Genomic DNA, 18,108 nt, shown 5'->3' with positions numbered 1-18,108 from the left:
CTACCTTTGGTCCGGCTTTCCGAAGGGGGAGGGGTGGGGAGGAGGGTTGACGCGGGCTCATTTTCTGTGTGTGGGTACTTGACTGATAGCAGCTGACAAATTCTAGAAGGACTTTAATATTATTTTCATTTGGCGCGAAACAAAACCTTACGAACAAGTGACATTTCCCCCACACATGCGATAACTTGCTCATTGCGCATTAGCGCAATCACGAGTTCAAAATGCAGTGCGTAAAAAAGCTCTAATGATCGGCTGGGCTTCTATTTATTTTAATGCCTCCAAGAAGGGTGGTGGGGAGGGAGGGAGCAGTTCAAACCATGAGTTCTGAGTGTCGTTTAAATTAGCTTCTCCAAAATTTTACCACACAACTGACACAAACGGCTTGTACCACAAATACGGTAACGGTAACGACAATTATACAATTATAATTATACAATTACTATACAAGTATAATTATGCAATTATACTTCTGCACATTGAGGACCAATTTAAGTTTCTTTATTGATCACCTGATACAGTCCTGATGCGTCTATTAAACTGGATACAAATTCATTCAACGGAGAACTATAAGAAGCTAACAACATAAGCAGATAATTCAGTTTTAGTAATTTATTTCTTTCTCTCAACTTTTGTGGGTGCTTTTCGGTATGTGTTAAATTAACGTTTCCAGAGCAAAGCGAAGAATTTTTGAAGTGACACCAGAATGTTGCCGGCGGGTCGTGCAAATGACCTCACACGTGCTTTTTCTTGTCTGCTTTCAAATTAGCCATACTTGCGTCGTTAAAGGTAAAATTTACTGTTGATTTTCAGCTTTAAAACGCGGTTAGTCAGGGTAATTTGAATGCAAACAATTTCAGCCATTTTTGCAATGGGTTTATTTAAATATTTAAAAAAAATTGTTGATGCATACATTATTTTTACATTAGCTTGACCCTATTATCGGAATGTTCCAGCTATTCATACAGCGGGAAAAAAGTGTTCAATCAGTGAAACACTGATTAAAAAATGTGCCCAGGCTTAAATTTGCCTTTCCATTTAAACAATAGTTTATTCCTCATTCAAGAGACTATGGGGAGACAGGTACGAGTAGGGGTTATAGAATCGTTTGGGTGGACGGATTGAAATTGTACTAAAACCGATAAGTGCTTTTCCCGGCAGTCACTTTTGTATAGGAAGTACTCTTTTCAGGTAAAAACTATTTGACAAGAGCTAGGTTATCTTTTGAAACTATACAAAAATGCATTTCTCCAGGCGCGATGTCCATCCGTCTACCCAAACCCCTCACAATCCTTTTCTACGACGAGTCTTTTGCTACTGAGGTTCTGGAGTGGGGAAATGTAGTGTAAAGTTAATGTTGTATAGGTGGTACATTTTTCTTACAACGACCTAATCCAATAATTTACTTGTTCTAAGTATTCATATACAACTGGAAAAAGTGAGAAAACAAATGAAATTGTAAAAACATACACAAGCAATTTTCCTTTCGACAAAGTCGGTTATAAACCTTATTCCAAAATATCTACCATTTAAATATTCGTTTGTTTGCATTCAAATTAGCCCTTATTGCCTCTTTCAAGGTAAAATATTCTTCTGATCAGTTGAGCTTAAAAACGAGGTAAGCAGGCCTCATTTCAAAATGAACAAAAGAATATTAAAGTGGCCCTCATTTTGGAAAAAGGTCTACAAGTCTGTCCACAGCTCAGTCAACCTTTGTTGTACCCTGTAATCTGAGTATTATTTAACAGGTCATTGTTTACAAAATTTTGTTTCTATTTTAGGAAGCTTTAAAGGTTTTAAGGCTTATTGACGATAAAACCGTTCACGAGTTGAATAAAATGTTGCCACAGTTTCTTTCTCTAGGGAAGTCAATGCTGAGCAGAACGATGTTGTGAACTTAATTAAATATCATCTTGAAATACCGTTCTCCGCTCCGCTTATGAATGAAAGCTTCCAAAAAGCTCTTTACCTTGTTCAAGCTTTTTTACAATGCCCATTAAAATAAAATCATTGACGCGTTCCCGAGAAAGCCAAGTTTCAAAAAAAAAAAAAAAAATTTCGACGAAAGGCATTTGGTGATCAGGGGCACCCAACTGTTCATTTCGGTGAATATCTATTCGGATGGCTTCAGACGCCTTAGTAATTCAGATATAGCTGCGAGGAAAATGTAAAGTTTTCTGCTCAAACTTTCGTACCACTGGAAACTAATTTCTTTCGTTTTCGGAGGGACAAAAATGTTGTTAAAAATACGAAAAAAAAAGTCACGTTGAATTTCCGTAAAACCAACAATAAGTAGAAAATTAGGCAAATAAGCTTCCGTTCCCTAAAAGTTTCTGTCATTTATAGAATTTCCGCTAAAGCGTCCGTGTCTTTAAATAAAAAAAATTTTGTCTCCTGTGTCCCCACATAGCTTTCTGACCATTTTTAAATGGTTTAAAAACTGTGGTAAATCAATTGCCGCTGATAACAGACTTCAACGAGAGTTGAAAGTCCGCACTAGAAGGAATGCAGGTATCTTGAGCTCAAACAAACAGGTCAAAGCAAAACACCCTGCAGTGTTTGACCTCCACAGACACCTTAATGCACTCAGGTCTCAGAGCACCTGTATTAATCTTACTACCTGTTGTAAATAATAGAAGGTGATCATCTTTGCTTGCTGTGTCTACAAACTCATACAGTATATCAATAGCACTTTGCTCAACTATACCTGAGCTTGTGTCAGGAACCTTTCTTTACGAAAGCTGATGAAATATTCTCATCATGATGAACAAAGACCGGTTCAAACTTAAGTGGATTTTTCTCAACTTAAGTGGATTTTTCTCAATTTGACTTAGTAAGGCAAAAACGCTAAAATTTTCCTTCCGTAAATTGATCAAGTGCTGCTTTGTGTTTGAGAACTTTGGAATGTAAGATCAGTGTCTGCATTATTTCCAGTTTGTTGCTTTCCTGTTGATCAAGAAAAGTACACTTGTGAATAACAAGTGAAAACCAAGTTTATTTCCAACACACACAGCACGGTTTTGAAACTTGCATCTCAGTAACCACAGATCTTATGAAATTAATTTGGGCTCAAACATAACAAACATGAAAGAAAAACTTCTCCAACCCCATTTGCCAGAAACCATATGCCAACACCAAACCTTAAACTGGTGGTTGAACATGTGGTTTGTAGTTGGTTGGTGCTGATTGAAGGAATATTACAGTAAGCAGCTCCTCTTGTTCTGGCTTCATGATTTCTTATCCCCCCTAAAAAAACTCATCACTCATCATTTGAGCCCTAATTTACAACAAATAATAAACCTAAAATTGTACTCATTTTGAAACTTACTGTAAGCATTCGACTATCTCCACTTTTTTGAAGCAAATTAATGAATGCAGAGTCTTACGATACCTCTGATTTGTGTCCTGGTTGGGCGTCTTTAACCTTAACACCAAACGTTAATTGAGAACAAGATAAACATGATATTCAAATAATTTAAGAATCTTATTCAGGCCCAGCATCACTAGCTTTTTTATTCCCTTTCTCCCAGCTTGGGCCCCAGTGCATTGATTAAACTGATTGAAAATGCAAGTTTTGGTTCCAGTTGCTCAAAGGGTGGATAGCACTATCCATCAGATAAATCACTTTCCAGTGGAGGGGCCAAAGTTTTTTTTTAACAGTTGTTTTATGTAATGTAAATGAATAAGGTAACTGCTGATCCACTGGATATAAGCACAAGCACCAGAGTGAAACATTTTACTTTGTTGTTACACCTTAAATCTGGTATATAAGCAGTTAATTATTATCATTATTTTTTTTTATTGAATTAGAATACTTTTAAAAAGGGGGATGGAGTCAAGGAATCAGCAAATAAATAATTACTGGAAATCTGTGACCAGTGGGAGGGGATGCTTAAGGCTTTTTCCTGTTGACAGTTTAATATTTTGAACAGTTCATAATATCTGAGAACAGTTTTACATATTAAAAATTATTTAACCTTTATTAATGGTATAAGTAGATTCTTTTCAGGATTGATTTATCACTTATTTACTTACTTTATCTAAAATCATCATCAGATCGTCATCTACCACATTAATGTAGGATGCCTTTCCAACTGCTTCATTCAAGTCACCTGTTGCTATGTACCAGTAAATAGAAGGAGCTAAAAATGAGAACCCTGGACCATCTTGTATAAGACTATGGCCTACCATTTTGCCTAGTGTCTCGAAAATCTGTGTGAGTAGATTTTCACTGCTGTACAAGGGTGTCAGCCTATTTGGTTGCCCTGTAAAGAGTCTCAATGTGTGAAGTACCTTGTTGTGGGCTATTGCTTCAAATGCAGTTGTGTATGCCTGTCTTAATAGACCTCCTGAGTCCACTCCTGGCTGACTTCTAAATCTGATTGCAATTGGTATCTTGGGGTCAAATTTTGTTGACTTGTAATACTGAAGCAAGTCAATGACAACATCTTCCTCATCTACTTTGAGTCTTTCTGCTGACATGAATGATTTCTTGTTAGCCCTCATAGCCTTTGCAAAGTATCACTGACATCTTTGTCCCCTTCCACCTCGTCAGTGTTCTGATCGGTATCTGTGGCTCTACTCATAAGTGCACGAGCCACTAACTTAACATCACAGTCATACCTCAGCAAGGCCTCTCTTACATTTTCCACTCCTTCATGTAAATTGTTGTCAACGATGCAATCCCTTCATCAATAAAGAAATTTCCACTTGAACAGCCTGGTTGCTCATTGTCAGTTGTGGTTAATTACTCTCTTGCTATCACTGAATTCACTCTCATCGCTAGCTTGCTGCGCAATTTTACAAGCATCTGGGAGAACCCTGTCATCAAAAACGAACGTTTCAAACTCTTTTTATCATTGCTATCACTGCCATTAACCTCTATACTACTGCATGTTAATGAATGCGTCCTCAATTGCATGATAGGAATGGACAAGCTGCATTTGGGGCACTTTGTAAGACGAGACTGAGTAGTAACAGGCTGTGGTGGTTTATCCATAGGTAGGCAACTTTTCATGGGACGAATGTACAACAGTGTGTTGCTTCCCAGTAGATCCCTGAGATGTGGGATGGTCTGGCCATCACTTGGCATCAAAATTAACTTGAGGGGTCTTGAAGATCCCCCTGATTCTGCTCGCATAAGCTCAAATGCCCCATCCTAGGATTTGATCTTCTCGTATTCACTTTCAAGAACACATTTCAAATCCTCAAAGTTCCCATTTTTGTTTGGAAACACCACCTTTTTTCTTCCTAACCCTGCTTCTTTCAATGCAAGCAATGATTCCTGTGAAGGCGTCTTATTCTGCTCTGTGTTCGAGAGCAAGCAGAAGTCATGAGTCCATGATTCTTTTGGCTGGATCATGATGATAGCTTTCCCTTTCCCTTTCCCTTCAGTTTCCTTTTTTGGAAGGAATCTCCATTCTATTCCCTCCTCCAGAGAGGGAAGGAAAAGCTCGCCTAAAAGGAAATAGAAATGGACATCGACAATACGTTATAGCATCATTTTAAATCAAGAAGTTAAATTTTTGCTCAGTTTCTAATCGATGGTCGTGATTATCAATTTCTCTCGCGCAGTCAGCATAAACCTGTTCACAGACTTCTCAAGATTATATAGCATTTATCGTACAAAATTAAAATGCACTTTCTTCAAATCCTTGTCCACAGCATTAGAAAAAGATTGCGAAAATCCATGGAAGGACGTTGACGGCTGCAGTCCATCGTTTTCATCTTCAATCTTAGCAATATAGCTTCTTTTAAAATCGACACAACTTTGTTTCCTTTTCTCGCCATCTTGTTTTAATCACGCGTGCAGGAAATGGCGGGAAAAGTCGAGGTTTTACCGCAGACTTGTTAATACCGTCGACGACGAAAAGAAAAACATGACGGCACGAAGAGACAAATGACGCCACGAACAAAACAAAACGGCTAAACAAAGCAAACGACGACGCCAGGAAGAAAGCATTACGATGAAACGAGAAACTTGACGACACAAAGAGATTAAGATAACGCCAGGAAGAGAGAAAAACAACGACAAGAAGACTACATCACGCCGCAAAATCTGACTGTCGATTTTGTCCTATCTGACGCCATACCCGGTTCAGGTCATTTTTTCGAGCAAGCTACTGTCAAGAAACATAAATATTCGTCACTATAAGGTTTATTATAAAGTTTCTGTCCATCCGCTCATGGAATTTTTTTCCTTGTGCTGTGAGGCCTCAAGGTACCCCAAGCTCTATGAGTCTTGAGTTAGGTGTACGGCACAAGTAAAGGCTAGCTCTAACCTCTTCTTTTTCTTTAAATTATTTTGTTTTTGGAGAAAACGCAAGCGACTTTAAGGTGAAAAATTATGGTACCGGAACCGCAACTGAACATTCTCCCCTAATCAATCTTTAATTTCTTGCCACTTGTCCCACTATTCGTTTACCTATTGTGGGACAAATTCCGCAAGGTGCTCGAATCGTTATCTGGTGTAAAAATTCCCTAAAATGATCATTTCTCGCAATAATTACAGAAACAAAGCAAATACGAGGTATGTTCAGTTTAAAGCCTAAGTGAGCTTGTTGCACTAATATTGAGACAATTCAATTGCAAGAAAAATTCAAGTCTAACCGGCATACTAAGGGTGTTTTTACACAAGGAAGTATTTCCTGCAACTTACAAAGTAACACAGCAGGTATTGAATCAGGAGGAAACAAGGATTATATGGTGGGAACGGGGTGACGTTCACAAACACGAGGCATGGTTGTAACCTTCATTATCTCTTTTTGCACTGAGTAATATGTGTCAATCTTCTCGCAACTGCTTGTAGTGTTTCATTCACGAAAGGAGGAAGCTTGGATCTCAGTGCAACAAATCAAATGTCGTTTCTTCTTTCTTCGACCAAGTCACCTCGTAAAGAACAGAAAATGCAATCAGAGCATTAAAACGCCGTTACTTTAGGCAATGTTTCTTGCAACTTATCCGCTCGCTTTTTCATTGTGCCATTGCAATTGCGACACACGTTGTCCGAATCGTTGCCTACATGCCCTCGAACATGTCTCGCAATGTGTTTATTGCCGCAATCGTTGCGAGAAGTACTGAGTAACATTGTATTCGCAGACGAAAAATATCGTAAAGTTATCAGGTTATGAATGTCTTCTGACTGAAAACATGTTTTCAAAATTATTTCAGGTTAGGATTACAAATGAGTTGGAACACACAAGTCACTAGTTTCATACCGATGATTCAAAATTTATTTACCGAAGCGGTCTGTAGCGTGACTTCAATTTTGGGGAATTTTATATAGTTGCCACTATTTTCAATAAACAGGCGGAAGACTCAGACATTTAAAAGATAATTATGCCTTTGTATGAAGTTGCAAAATCCTGGGGGAATTTCTAGAGCAAGCTAAAATTTTCGATTTAATCGGCTGAAATGCAAATAGTACACGCGCATCAAAAGGAATTCAAAATTTCCCAGAACATTCGAATGACCTTACTTGACCGTTCCATTTGCACAAAATTTCCATTTCCACTTTTTTGTCTCATAGCACAATTAATGGGCCATCTAATCTAACAAAGGATTAGCAATTTTGTTGGGAAAGCAAAATAACATTTCTATTTAATTCAGTGACACGGGAACTTTCTAGACTTTCTAACCAAATGAAATTTTGGCTAAATAACAAGAGAAAAAAAGCTAAAATTGAAATGAGAGGCCGAGGCATAAAGAAATACAGATCTACTGAAATTTAACGCAAGGTGGTCTTTTCAGGAGACCATCATCCGCACTATCAGAAAGGATCAAATTAAAGGAAAACAATCAGCTTTGCTCATTGCTCCGACTACTGTTAATACTAAGTATAATCACGATTAAGGATGGGACGTAGTAAACGACAAATAAAAGTGGGTTCAATTAACTGGTGGAAATCTAAGCCGCTTAATGTCGCAGGAAGTTACTAGATAAGTGGCATAAATGCGTTAGATGAAATAGTTATTTCTCCAGGGAATGAAAAATGTGCGGTAATCAAAGAATATTATATTCAGTTTGAAAATGTGGCTGTTATTTTGCTGTAGTTGAGCCAGTTTAGATAACTTTGAGATAAAATGCCTGCAAAACGCGCCTATCACGAACCAAAATGTACACAGCAAGTCCATGAGCTACGCAGTATGCTACAAAGTAGTCCTTTAAAATATTTTGTGAGTAGCAAAAATCTTAAAAAAAAAAAAAAAAATGAGTCAAATGAGCAGGTTTCGCAGTCGAAAACGTGGCTCGCGTGCAGCCAGTCTAGAGACGCTGTTTGACTAGGCAATATTTTTTGCAACTTTTCTCGCAATTTCGTTGCGCCGTACGCGTTGTACATGCCCTCAAATGAACGTATGCCTCGCAACTGTTGTTGTTGCAATCACAGTTGCACGAAGTAGAACCGACTTTTACTTCTCGCAGCGATTACAGCAACAAAATAAATACTGCGAGACATGTTACACTATGTACGATTTGAGCAATTTGTGTCCCAACAAAATTGCGAGAAAAGTTGTAAGAAAAATTGCCTGGTTTACAGAGGCAAAATGAGGCACTTATCGGAGAAAAACAAGAAATTAAGATAAAGGACTGATAAAATTGTGCCAAGTATCACAGGAAGCAAAAGAAAATTAGTGCATCCTGAATAAAATATTTGCTTGCTTTTATGGTCTCAACTTAGATTGAAACAACCGGTTTGTTTTGTCTAATTATAAAGCCGTATTTTTATAACATCATGACATCCATATCGTAGCTTATATAATGTTAGCCAATCCCTGAACTAACAGATAAAAATGGGTTCAATTAACCGGTGAAGGGTTCGGTGAAAGCCGCTTTTGTCTCTTATTCAAATTTTGCTTTTAATTTAGACTTTCTTCAATGCGGCATTCCAATTTTGTCTGATGTTTCATGACTATTAAACAGAACGTGGGAGGACAGACAGGCAGACACTTTTATTTAGTTATAAAGCTCAGGGTAGTCCCTTCTGGAGCTTAAAAGCACCCTGACATTTTAACAACAGCTGAGTGATATGAAATTTATAAACTGTTGAGTTAACTTGATTTGATCTTACTCATCCTTTATAAAGGAGCAAAGGAAACTCCTTTTCTTAGGTGCTCTACAGCTGATGTTAAATGGCCCCGATGACAAACTATACTGGGGACGGAGAACAATCGCTCACAGAACTGTTTTGCTCAGCAGAATTAACTGGAGCTATACACAGCCAACTGATATGCCTTTCAGTGTTAAACATTTCTTTGTCCATTACTTCATTTTTGGGGAATACCCTGATCCTAGCCGTTCTTTGCAAAGAGACTTCGCTTCATCCTCCGTCCAAAGTCTTGCTCCGTAACCTAGCGACGACTGATCTCTTTGTTGGTATCATCGTAGAACCCGTTCATGTTGTTTACTGGATATCTGCGGTAAAGGAACAATGGAACATTTGTCGTTTTGCGTTAGTTGCAATCATTATAACAGCACAACTGCTGTGTTCAGTGTCACAATTGTCATTGGCTGCTATTAGTATGGATAGGCTTCTCGCCCTGTTGTTAGGGCTCAGATACAGACAAGTTGTAACTTTAAAGCGAACATACGTAACTGTAATTTCTGTTTGGGTTGTCTCTGCTATTGGTTGCATAATGTACCTTTGGAATGGACTAGTATCATCGTCGTACAGCTATGTAATTCTAATACTGTCTCTAAATATTTCGATTTACTGCTACGCGAGGATTTTCCACAGGCTGCGTCATTTTCAAACTCAGGTACAAGACAATGTAACAGCTCAACCGAACCAAACAAACCCATTAAACATGGCGCCATACAGAAAGACAGTGTCCAGCGCACTGTGGCTGCAGTTGGCGTTGGTTGTTTGTTATCTACCATATGTTGCAGTGGCGCCATTGGCAATTCGAAAATCATTGTCTTCAACATTTTATCTTGTACATCAATTAACAATAACTTTAATTTATTTCAACTCGTCATTAAACCTACTTCTTTACTACTGGAAGATTAGTGAAGTAAGGCAAGCAGTAAAGGATACGGTCAGACGTTTGTTTTGTTCATCAAGTTAGTACCTACTAGTTACGAGGTAACTTTGTGCCATTAATATCTGTACTCTAGTGGGTTAAGGTTTTAAATTACCAAGTTCACACAAGTCTATAAATATATGACATTCTCAAACTCAGTAAACCATGAAGAGAAAACGAAGGAAATGATTACCCTGAAGGAGATTTGGAAATGCAATGTTAATTGTCATTAAATTTGGAGAACTTTTGCTTTGCATCCTCCAAGAATTTCTCAAGCCAGCGAACGAGTTGGAACACAAGTCGCTAGTTCAATACCATGGATTCAAAACTGCCGAACAGTCAGTACAGCACTTGGCATTAGCCGCATCTATTTCAACAGGCGTAATCTCATATTTGGCATCATTCTTTGTGGATGACTGCTTTTATAATCGTGGACAGACTTCTCGCCCTGTTGTTAGGGCTCAGATACAGACAAGTAGTAACTTTGGAGAAAACATCCGTAACTCTGCGGTTTTCTGGGTTGTCTCTATTTTTAGCTCAACGCTTTCCCTTTGGAATTCGGTTATACAGTGATGGTACAGCTATTTCGGTACACCAGTCGCGTTGCAGAACAACCAAGCCAACCACTTCTAGTGGACATCACAGCGAAGCTAAAAGACAACATCCAGTGCACTGTGGCCCAGTTGACATTAGATGTTTGTTATGTATTTATTCATTTACCGTATAATCGGTAGTGACACCTGTAACATTTAGAGAAATTCGAAATAAACTACCTTCAGTTTTTCAGTTTTTTTTTCTTGGATTACGATTTTAAGTAGCATTCGTGATTTCAACCCGATCGTCCTTCAAACCCAATTCCTTACCACTCAAGATCAGAAAAGTAACTTTAAACTGAGTAGTGAAGAATACAGTCAGTCAGCTTTCTTGTTCATAAAGTAAGTGTTTCTGTGGCAGTTTAGAATCGGTAGTCTAGGCCAAAAAAATGGTTATTTGTTAAAAACTGATCTAAAGGAAGTGTTAAACTGAAGCTTTAACCTCGTCGATTTTCCATCTTTTTGGATCCTTTCTGTCAGCCATAAAGTAATAATTAAGCACCGGTTCTGTTTGGATCCTTTTGAAAGATCTAAGGTTGTATAATCATCTGTCATCGAATGATGTTCCTTGGAGAAGAAACTAGATATTATATTCACTGACGGAAAATATCTACAAAACTACTAAATTCAGTGACTGAAAATATGTGTTCAGAATTATTGCAGGCTGATTATCCATACAAAAAAGAAAGGAGGTGCCGGGAACACTCAAGTTACTACTTTAATACGATTGTGCCTATTTGCAAGTCAAAGTGGTCTAAAGCGTGACACTCGCAGTTGTGAGTTCTGGCACAGTGGTGAGAGCACTTGTCTCCCACCAATGTGGCCCGGGTTCGATTTCCGGACTCGGCGTCATATGTGGGTTGAGTTTGTTGTTGGTTCTCGTCCTTGCTCCGAGAAGTTTTTCTCTGGTTACTCCGGTTTTCCCCTCTCCTCAAAAACCAACACTTCTAAACTCCGATTCGATTTGGAAAGTGTCCCCAATTAGTGCTTTGCGCTAAATACATTGACACTTAAATAAAGTGATTTATTGTTTTATTTTTATTTAAGTACCTACCACTCTTTGACTTTCAATTAGCAGGCGGAAGAACCAGATGCACGCGCATTTAAAAGATAAATATATTTTTGTAGGAGGTTAGAAAATACTGATCCGGCGGAGAAAAGAAACACAGTGATAATTGAAATGAAAAGCTGAGGCACATTAAGAAACCGCATTTATTCGATTAACCGCCCACCATTAAGCCCAGAAAGTAAATAGGCGCCCACCCTCAAATAAGCGCCCACCCCACTCCCCTCCCAACAAAAATCTTTTCTGTACTAGCCCAGCGTGAAGTACGATTGAGGGTCAGTTGTGTTCCAAAATTGGTTTTAGATACGGTAGTCAATGAACTTTTATATTGTTTTTGGCTTGTTCATGTTAGCTTTTGCACTTTGTTTTGTCTTGTTGAAGTGAAAAAAAACTTGTTATCCTTTATTGTTTTCTCTAAAAATGGCCTCGCTTGCAGAAAATGTTGGGAAAATAATAAGCGCCCACCCTCGAATTAGCGCCCACTTCGAATAAGCGCCTACCCTTATGGGCCCCAATTAAATATGCGCCCAGGGGCCCGTTTCTCGAAAGTCCCGGTAAGTTATCGGGCCCAATAAGTATATTTTTAAATGTCTTTTCGCCGATTACACGTACAGTGATTAGAGACACTATACTTGGCCAATGTTTTCATAGAATTATAAGGTTTTAAAAGTTAGTTTTCAAAGCTAACAAAAATGGACTTCTGCTAAGAAACATTTATCACCAAAATCACTTATCGGGCCCGGTAAATTACCGGGACTTTCGAGAAACGGGCCCCAGGGCGGTTGACTGCAGGTTAATTAAAGCACATTTCGGTTGTTTGGTTTTAATTGTTCTTTCAGATGATCATCACCCTCGCCGAAAGGAATAATTTATGGTAAGCAATGAACTTTGGTCATTGCCCCAACTAGCTATGATTAAGCTACTGTAGTTTAAAGTGTGTTCAATGAACTGGCGAATTCCGGTTTGTCTTTAATTCAAGTTTTTCTTTCGTTTTTTAACGATGCGGCGTTCCATTTAAGTATGATGTTTCGTCTTTCAATTTCATAGTTATTAAACAGAACACTGATAGGAGGAATATTTTTTGTCCTTTATATAAGGAAGCGATAAATTCCGAATTCAGTTTGGCAGGTGCGCTGAAGTAAAATAGGTGTTTTCATTTCAGGGCAAGTTACACTAGGCAACAATTTGGACAACTTGTGTCGCAACAAAATTGCGAGACAAGTTTGCAAGAAAAATTGTCTAGTGTAACAGCGCCTTTAAACTAAAACTTCACACGTCAGGCGTTGTTAGTTCAGGATACATCCTGTTATTTATTAACTGAGATCAAGTCAGTTACAAAATGAAATTTGGGAAAATGTTTAAATGTAAAAGTGTCATCATAACACAAGCTCTTTGAGGTGGTTAGTTTAACCATGCCCTTGAACTTAACCTTTCCAATTCTGAATTACATTTGTAAAAGGATAGTTAACCTTTTTTGTCATCCAACTGAAATAAATTTCCAAAAAGTTCAAAAAGGAACTTACCTACGGTAAAGCTTACAGCCACCTTCAGCAATAAAAACCCCAAAAACCAATCGAACAAACCATATCAATTACACAAAGCAAAAAGATAATTACAAGCAATAAGACCAAAGCCAACGAGAAAAGATTTCACAAAACGCAGGCATATGCATGCACACCCATGTTAAAACTAACTTTCGAATAACTTGCTTTGGGATTCAAGGTAAGAGACGATGATAAATGGCCAAGTTGTTAACAATATGCCAGAGGCCGTGGGTTTAATAAATGGAAATGTAAAATGGAAATTTAAATCTGTTAATCAATATTTGCTCTTTGATAACAAAGAAACACAAGCCATATGTACGACAAATATCGTTCATAAACTCTGACAATGTAAATGTGAATCCATGCAGACCAAGAACGTGTTCTCTAAAATCCAGATGCAGATGTTAATACAACTACTTTGCTCGGCCATGCTTTGCTTGAGAAACATTCGTGAAAACCATGACATGGCAGCCAAACCGCAATACTTCAATATGCCTTTGCTGAAGTAAAAGATGATCCTGTTAGTTCTCGAGTATGAGGCTCTTGTGCCAAAGACTGTAAAGATATTCAACCCAGGAGACAAATCTAGAGCTCACTAGCCACAGCACCAGAAGCTGGTGTGAAGTCAACAGTTGAACTTTCCCGCACTCGCTTGACAGCTAATGGACTTGAACTAGCAAAACCACTGTATGAGGTGCAATTCTTCTAATTGAGTCGGGATGATTGATACAAGCCCTCGCGTGAGCACGCGCCCGTTATCATGTTGCCATGGAAACCGCTTAAATACGGTGTTGAACTTGTCAGCGTGGAGCTGTGCTAACTTTATAGTCACGTGTCTTTCTGCTGGTGTTTCTTCTGCTCCTGTAATAACTGCTGTAGAGGCGACATGCCTTCTGGCGTAGAATTAAAGTCTGACCCCCATATAGACTGCAAGTAAAGTGGAATGATAGAAGTCATTGCAAGCCAGAAACTAAGTTAATTTGGGAATTCATTTAGCCAACACTTGAGTGCAGTTACTGTACTGACTTGCAATGACTGGTGCCAACTGTGATCGCAGTCAAATTTTCACGTAAATTAAGGCAATTCGTAACAACTTTGAAGACCGTTTAGTTATCCAAGAGGAGTCGATGCAAGTTCTTTAGCTACAACGCCGGAAAAGGAAGCATAAGGCCAACATTACTTTTCTGCATGGGGATGGATGGGAAGAAGGGTTAGAGGGGTCATTCTGTCCCTGGAATTACCACGCCTTTCGTTCGCGCTGCAAGACGTATATGGCAATTGACCTTGAGCTCTGCTTCTAACGAAATGAACTAAAAGCAAAAAAACTTTGGTCCACTTCATACAGAATAATACCGGGAATTAAAAGGGCGTCTTTTGCTGAGTCACCAAGCTAACATTTCGCCAAGAGCCCTAGATATAAAAGCAAGAATGGTCCATCTTTTGGTTTGGTCGTCATTTCGAGATTGCATTGAAACAGCTTTGTTGTTATGCAAATTAGGCGTTCAGTGTGCCTTATTACGAGTCTAATTGGCCACCCACGGTAGGTTGTAACGCAAGATAATAGATGGCACTTCTAGACTTGCTTTCTGTTCTGTCAGGTTTACCACTAAACAATGAATAAACGAAGCAACTGTACCTTACCTATCCTGAAGTGCAGGCGTTTTTATTTTAATTATCACTATTATTTTTATTATTATTTTTTGAATTGGCGAGTGCCCCAGTAACAGTCGTTCGTTAATTGGGACGCCATCTTGGATTTCCAAACATAGACTCGCGCCAGTCCGCCTTTCGTCATAATCCAAGATGGTGGTACAGCATTCCACCAAGAAAATACTGCAACCTTACCTGCAAACCATGCGTTCCAGCAGGACTAGTTCCTCCACTACTACTGGCACTGTTTGGAGCCCAGACTCCAGAGCCAGCCCAGCCACCACTGAACCCAAACCCACCGAAAGGAGACTGGGATGGAGGAGTATAGTTTGCCTGCATTCCCGCTGGAGGGAAACTCGTTCCAAAGTTGGTAGGCCTGCGGTTCTCTGCAGCAGGAGGGGAGGGCAGGGTGGGTGGGAATGCGGTGCTACTTCCTGTACCGGTCAAGTGGTCGGTAGGTGTGGCACGGTGGTGATTTGGTGGCTTAACGACAGCTCTAGAGGATGGCTGATCTGCAAATTAAACATCAGTAAAAAGATAATTATATTTAATTATAACAATTAGCTTATTAGACTGTCAATCCGATGGGCGGCGGGATCGCATTTCATTTCATCACCTAATGAATAAGAGTTTTCTTTACGTAACTGTTTAAGTTGAGTATATGAGTGCGAAGATCATTCACTTATTTTTTTCCTCTGCACTTGAAATGTATGAATTTTCAGTCGTGTGTTTACTTTCAAAAATCACCTAGGACAACTGCTTCAAGGACCGCGCCCCAAGCAGCCAAATCCGGGGGAGTAGTAGAACTTGTTGTTCATGCTACAAGAACAGGACCTTTGAGGTATTTGGCTCAGTTCCGAATCCGTTGAATTTAACATCAACTTTACACACCTGGATGAGCAAGAGCTGCAGAGGTCAGGGGTACATTCCATCCCGACTGAAAGAGTGAATACTGAGCCACTGTGGAAGAGGAGGATGGGACACATCCTGCCGTGGATTGAACAACATCTAATGGTCCCTTAAACAGTGAGCTGTGAGATAAACAACACCATATACATGTAACTGCAAGTACTATAGAGCGGTTTTCAATTGAGTGTCGAAAGTAATTTCGCGTTTGCTTTGGATTTACATTACTACGCTCTGTTATTGGTTAACAAAACTCGCGCCACTTTCTCAACCAATGGGAATCCAAACCAAAGCCAAAAGTGTTTTGGCCGCAAGCGTTTTCCCGCGCTTGGCGCCATTTGCACGTATTTGCTTCGAATTCTGATTGGCTCGTTGTGTTGTTTACATCTGTTGTGATTGGCCAGAGTAATTACTTTGGTTTTGGTTTTACGACACTCAATTGGAAACCGCTCTAATAGAGAGATTCAGAATCGCATTTACGTTTTCTTGAAAAAACATAGTACACAGAAAAGAATAGTGCAGAACAATTTTGGCTTTTGATGCTAACGCAAAACTAGTAAATTTTACCTAGGAACTGAAAACACCTTATAAGTAAAGGTTTAGTTATACATAGACACGAGACGTTGTTCGGTTTTCTCGTTTATTTTCACATGAACTGAAAACAGCGAGCGAAAAATGAACGATAAAAATGATCTCTCTATTGTCAAACATCCGTGATTCAAAAGATGACAGCATGATGCGCAAATGTAGTCTTTTAAGACTTAAATTTCAAGGTTAAACAAAATTAACTGACCGTAAAACATCTTAGTTGGTATCCTTAGGGCCGATTTAGACGGTGCAACTTTTGTTTACGATTTTTACGTGCGATTTCTGTAGCGCGGGCTGCTCGCATCATGCGAAAAAATCCCACACAACTATCGTCATTCAACAATGCCTGCGCCCACGATTATCGAAGTAGTTTAAAACAAGTTTCAAAATCCTACGACAAGTTGCAGGTTTGATTTACACGAAACAATTCGCAGCGTTAGCTTGTCGTGAACATGTCGCAGACAACAAAGTCGTAGAGTGGTTTTCAATAGAGTGTCGTAAAACCAAAACCAAAGTAATTACTCTGGAAAATCACAACAGATGTAAACAGCCCAATGAACCAATCAGAATTTAAAGCAAATACATGTAACCGGCGCCAAGCGCGGGAAAACGCGTGGGGGCAAGTCACGATTGGCTTTGGTTTTACATCTTATTGGTTGAGAAAGTGGCGGGAGTTTTATCAACCAATCACAGAGCGTAGTAATGCAAAACCAAAGTAAACAGGCAATTACTTTCGACACTCAATTGAAAACCGTTCTAATGTCTAAATCGGTCTTTTAGAATGTTCTGATTACCTGCAACCTACCCTCAAACACTGATAACCTATTCGACCTCACAAAACAATGTGACTAAAAGTAACAGTATTTACAATTTAACCCTTCCCGCACTACGTCTCTCGCAAGTATTTTTAACGATATCCACGAACTGGAGGGCTAAAGTAAGTGTTATGAGAATAGAGAAAAACAAACTAAATTCGGATTGATAAAATCTGTTACCGGTACCTTGTTTCAGCGAATGGTGTTCCTACTGGTGTTGTCTGCAGAGAAAAAATTGCGAGAATTAGCAAAGCAAGTTACAAAGCGTTTTCATGGGCAAACAACCCAACAAATCAATCAAAACTAAAAACAAAATACAATAAAATGGTCCCGACCATAAGCGAACATTTGACGATTGGTTAAGGTTTTATGTTTCCTGGGAAAGTGGTGTGATATTTTAACCACTAACGAAGAATAAACAACCGAACGCACATATGTACAGAACGGAATATTTCGATTAAACAAAACCAAAAACAAACAACCCAGAGCCAACAAGATAGTAACTGCAACTACACACTGAACTTTATCCTCATACAATTTGAGCCCTGCTGGGTTATTTCATCCTTAATTTTTTTCTATTACTTCGAACTTGATAATGGCGTTATGACGACTCAGAAACGTTCGGTTTTATCGTTTATTTTCACTTGCTTAATTAACAGTATTTGAAAAACAAATAATAGGCATCATCATCATGATTTCCATGATCATATGTACTTGGATAAGAGGACGGAACCCTATAGAGCGGCTTCAAATAATTTCGCGTTTGCTTTGGTTTTGCTGTACTAGGCTCTGTGATTGGTTTACAAAACTCGCGCCAGTTTCTCAACCAATGGGAATCCAAACCAAAACCAGTCTTCGCCGCACGCGTTTTCCCGCGCTTGGCGCCAGTTGCATGTATTTGCTTCGAATTCTGATTGGCTTGTTGTGTTG

At 39.0% G+C, this 18,108-nt stretch overlaps 2 protein-coding genes across 3 annotated transcripts in view; one reads left to right on the top strand and one right to left on the bottom strand.

Moving 5' to 3' along the window:
- LOC146463890 (nonsense-mediated mRNA decay factor SMG7-like) overlaps positions 1–18,108 on the bottom strand; it is a 157,486-nt gene that overhangs the window by 73,488 nt on the left and 65,890 nt on the right. The window contains exons 22-25 of one of the 2 annotated variants that reach the window (XR_014856774.1): positions 17,365–17,399; positions 15,761–15,900; positions 15,065–15,381; positions 13,203–14,146 (exon numbers count right to left, since the gene is read on the bottom strand). Coding sequence is in view for 1 of the 2 variants with exons in the window: in XM_085083908.1 (XP_084940034.1) it covers positions 14,048–14,146; positions 15,065–15,381; positions 15,761–15,900; positions 17,365–17,399 (591 nt within the window). In the remaining variant the exon portion in view is untranslated. Of the gene's footprint in view, positions 1–12,958; positions 14,147–15,064; positions 15,382–15,760; positions 15,901–17,364; positions 17,400–18,108 lie in introns of those variants that run through there. The other variant, XM_085083908.1, reaches the window with a different exon arrangement.
- LOC146463895 (melanocyte-stimulating hormone receptor-like) lies at positions 9,029–10,985 on the top strand. Its single transcript, XM_085084020.1, has one exon. It carries the CDS (start codon positions 9,126–9,128, stop codon positions 10,059–10,061), a length of 936 nt encoding a protein of 311 aa, XP_084940146.1. The 5' UTR covers positions 9,029–9,125; the 3' UTR covers positions 10,062–10,985.

This window comes from Pavona decussata, unplaced genomic scaffold (genome assembly GCF_977016875.1).
Source record: "Pavona decussata unplaced genomic scaffold, jaPavDecu1.1 SCAFFOLD_174, whole genome shotgun sequence".
Classification (NCBI taxonomy): Eukaryota; Metazoa; Cnidaria; class Anthozoa; order Scleractinia; family Agariciidae; genus Pavona; species Pavona decussata.
The sequence above is the reverse complement of the archived record's forward strand: the minus strand, read 5'-3'. Positions and strand labels throughout refer to the sequence as shown.

Coding starts and splice junctions, on each gene's coding strand:
- LOC146463895 (XM_085084020.1), top strand. CDS start 9,126: ATGGCCCCGATGACAAACTATACTGGGGACGGAGAACAATCGCTCACA.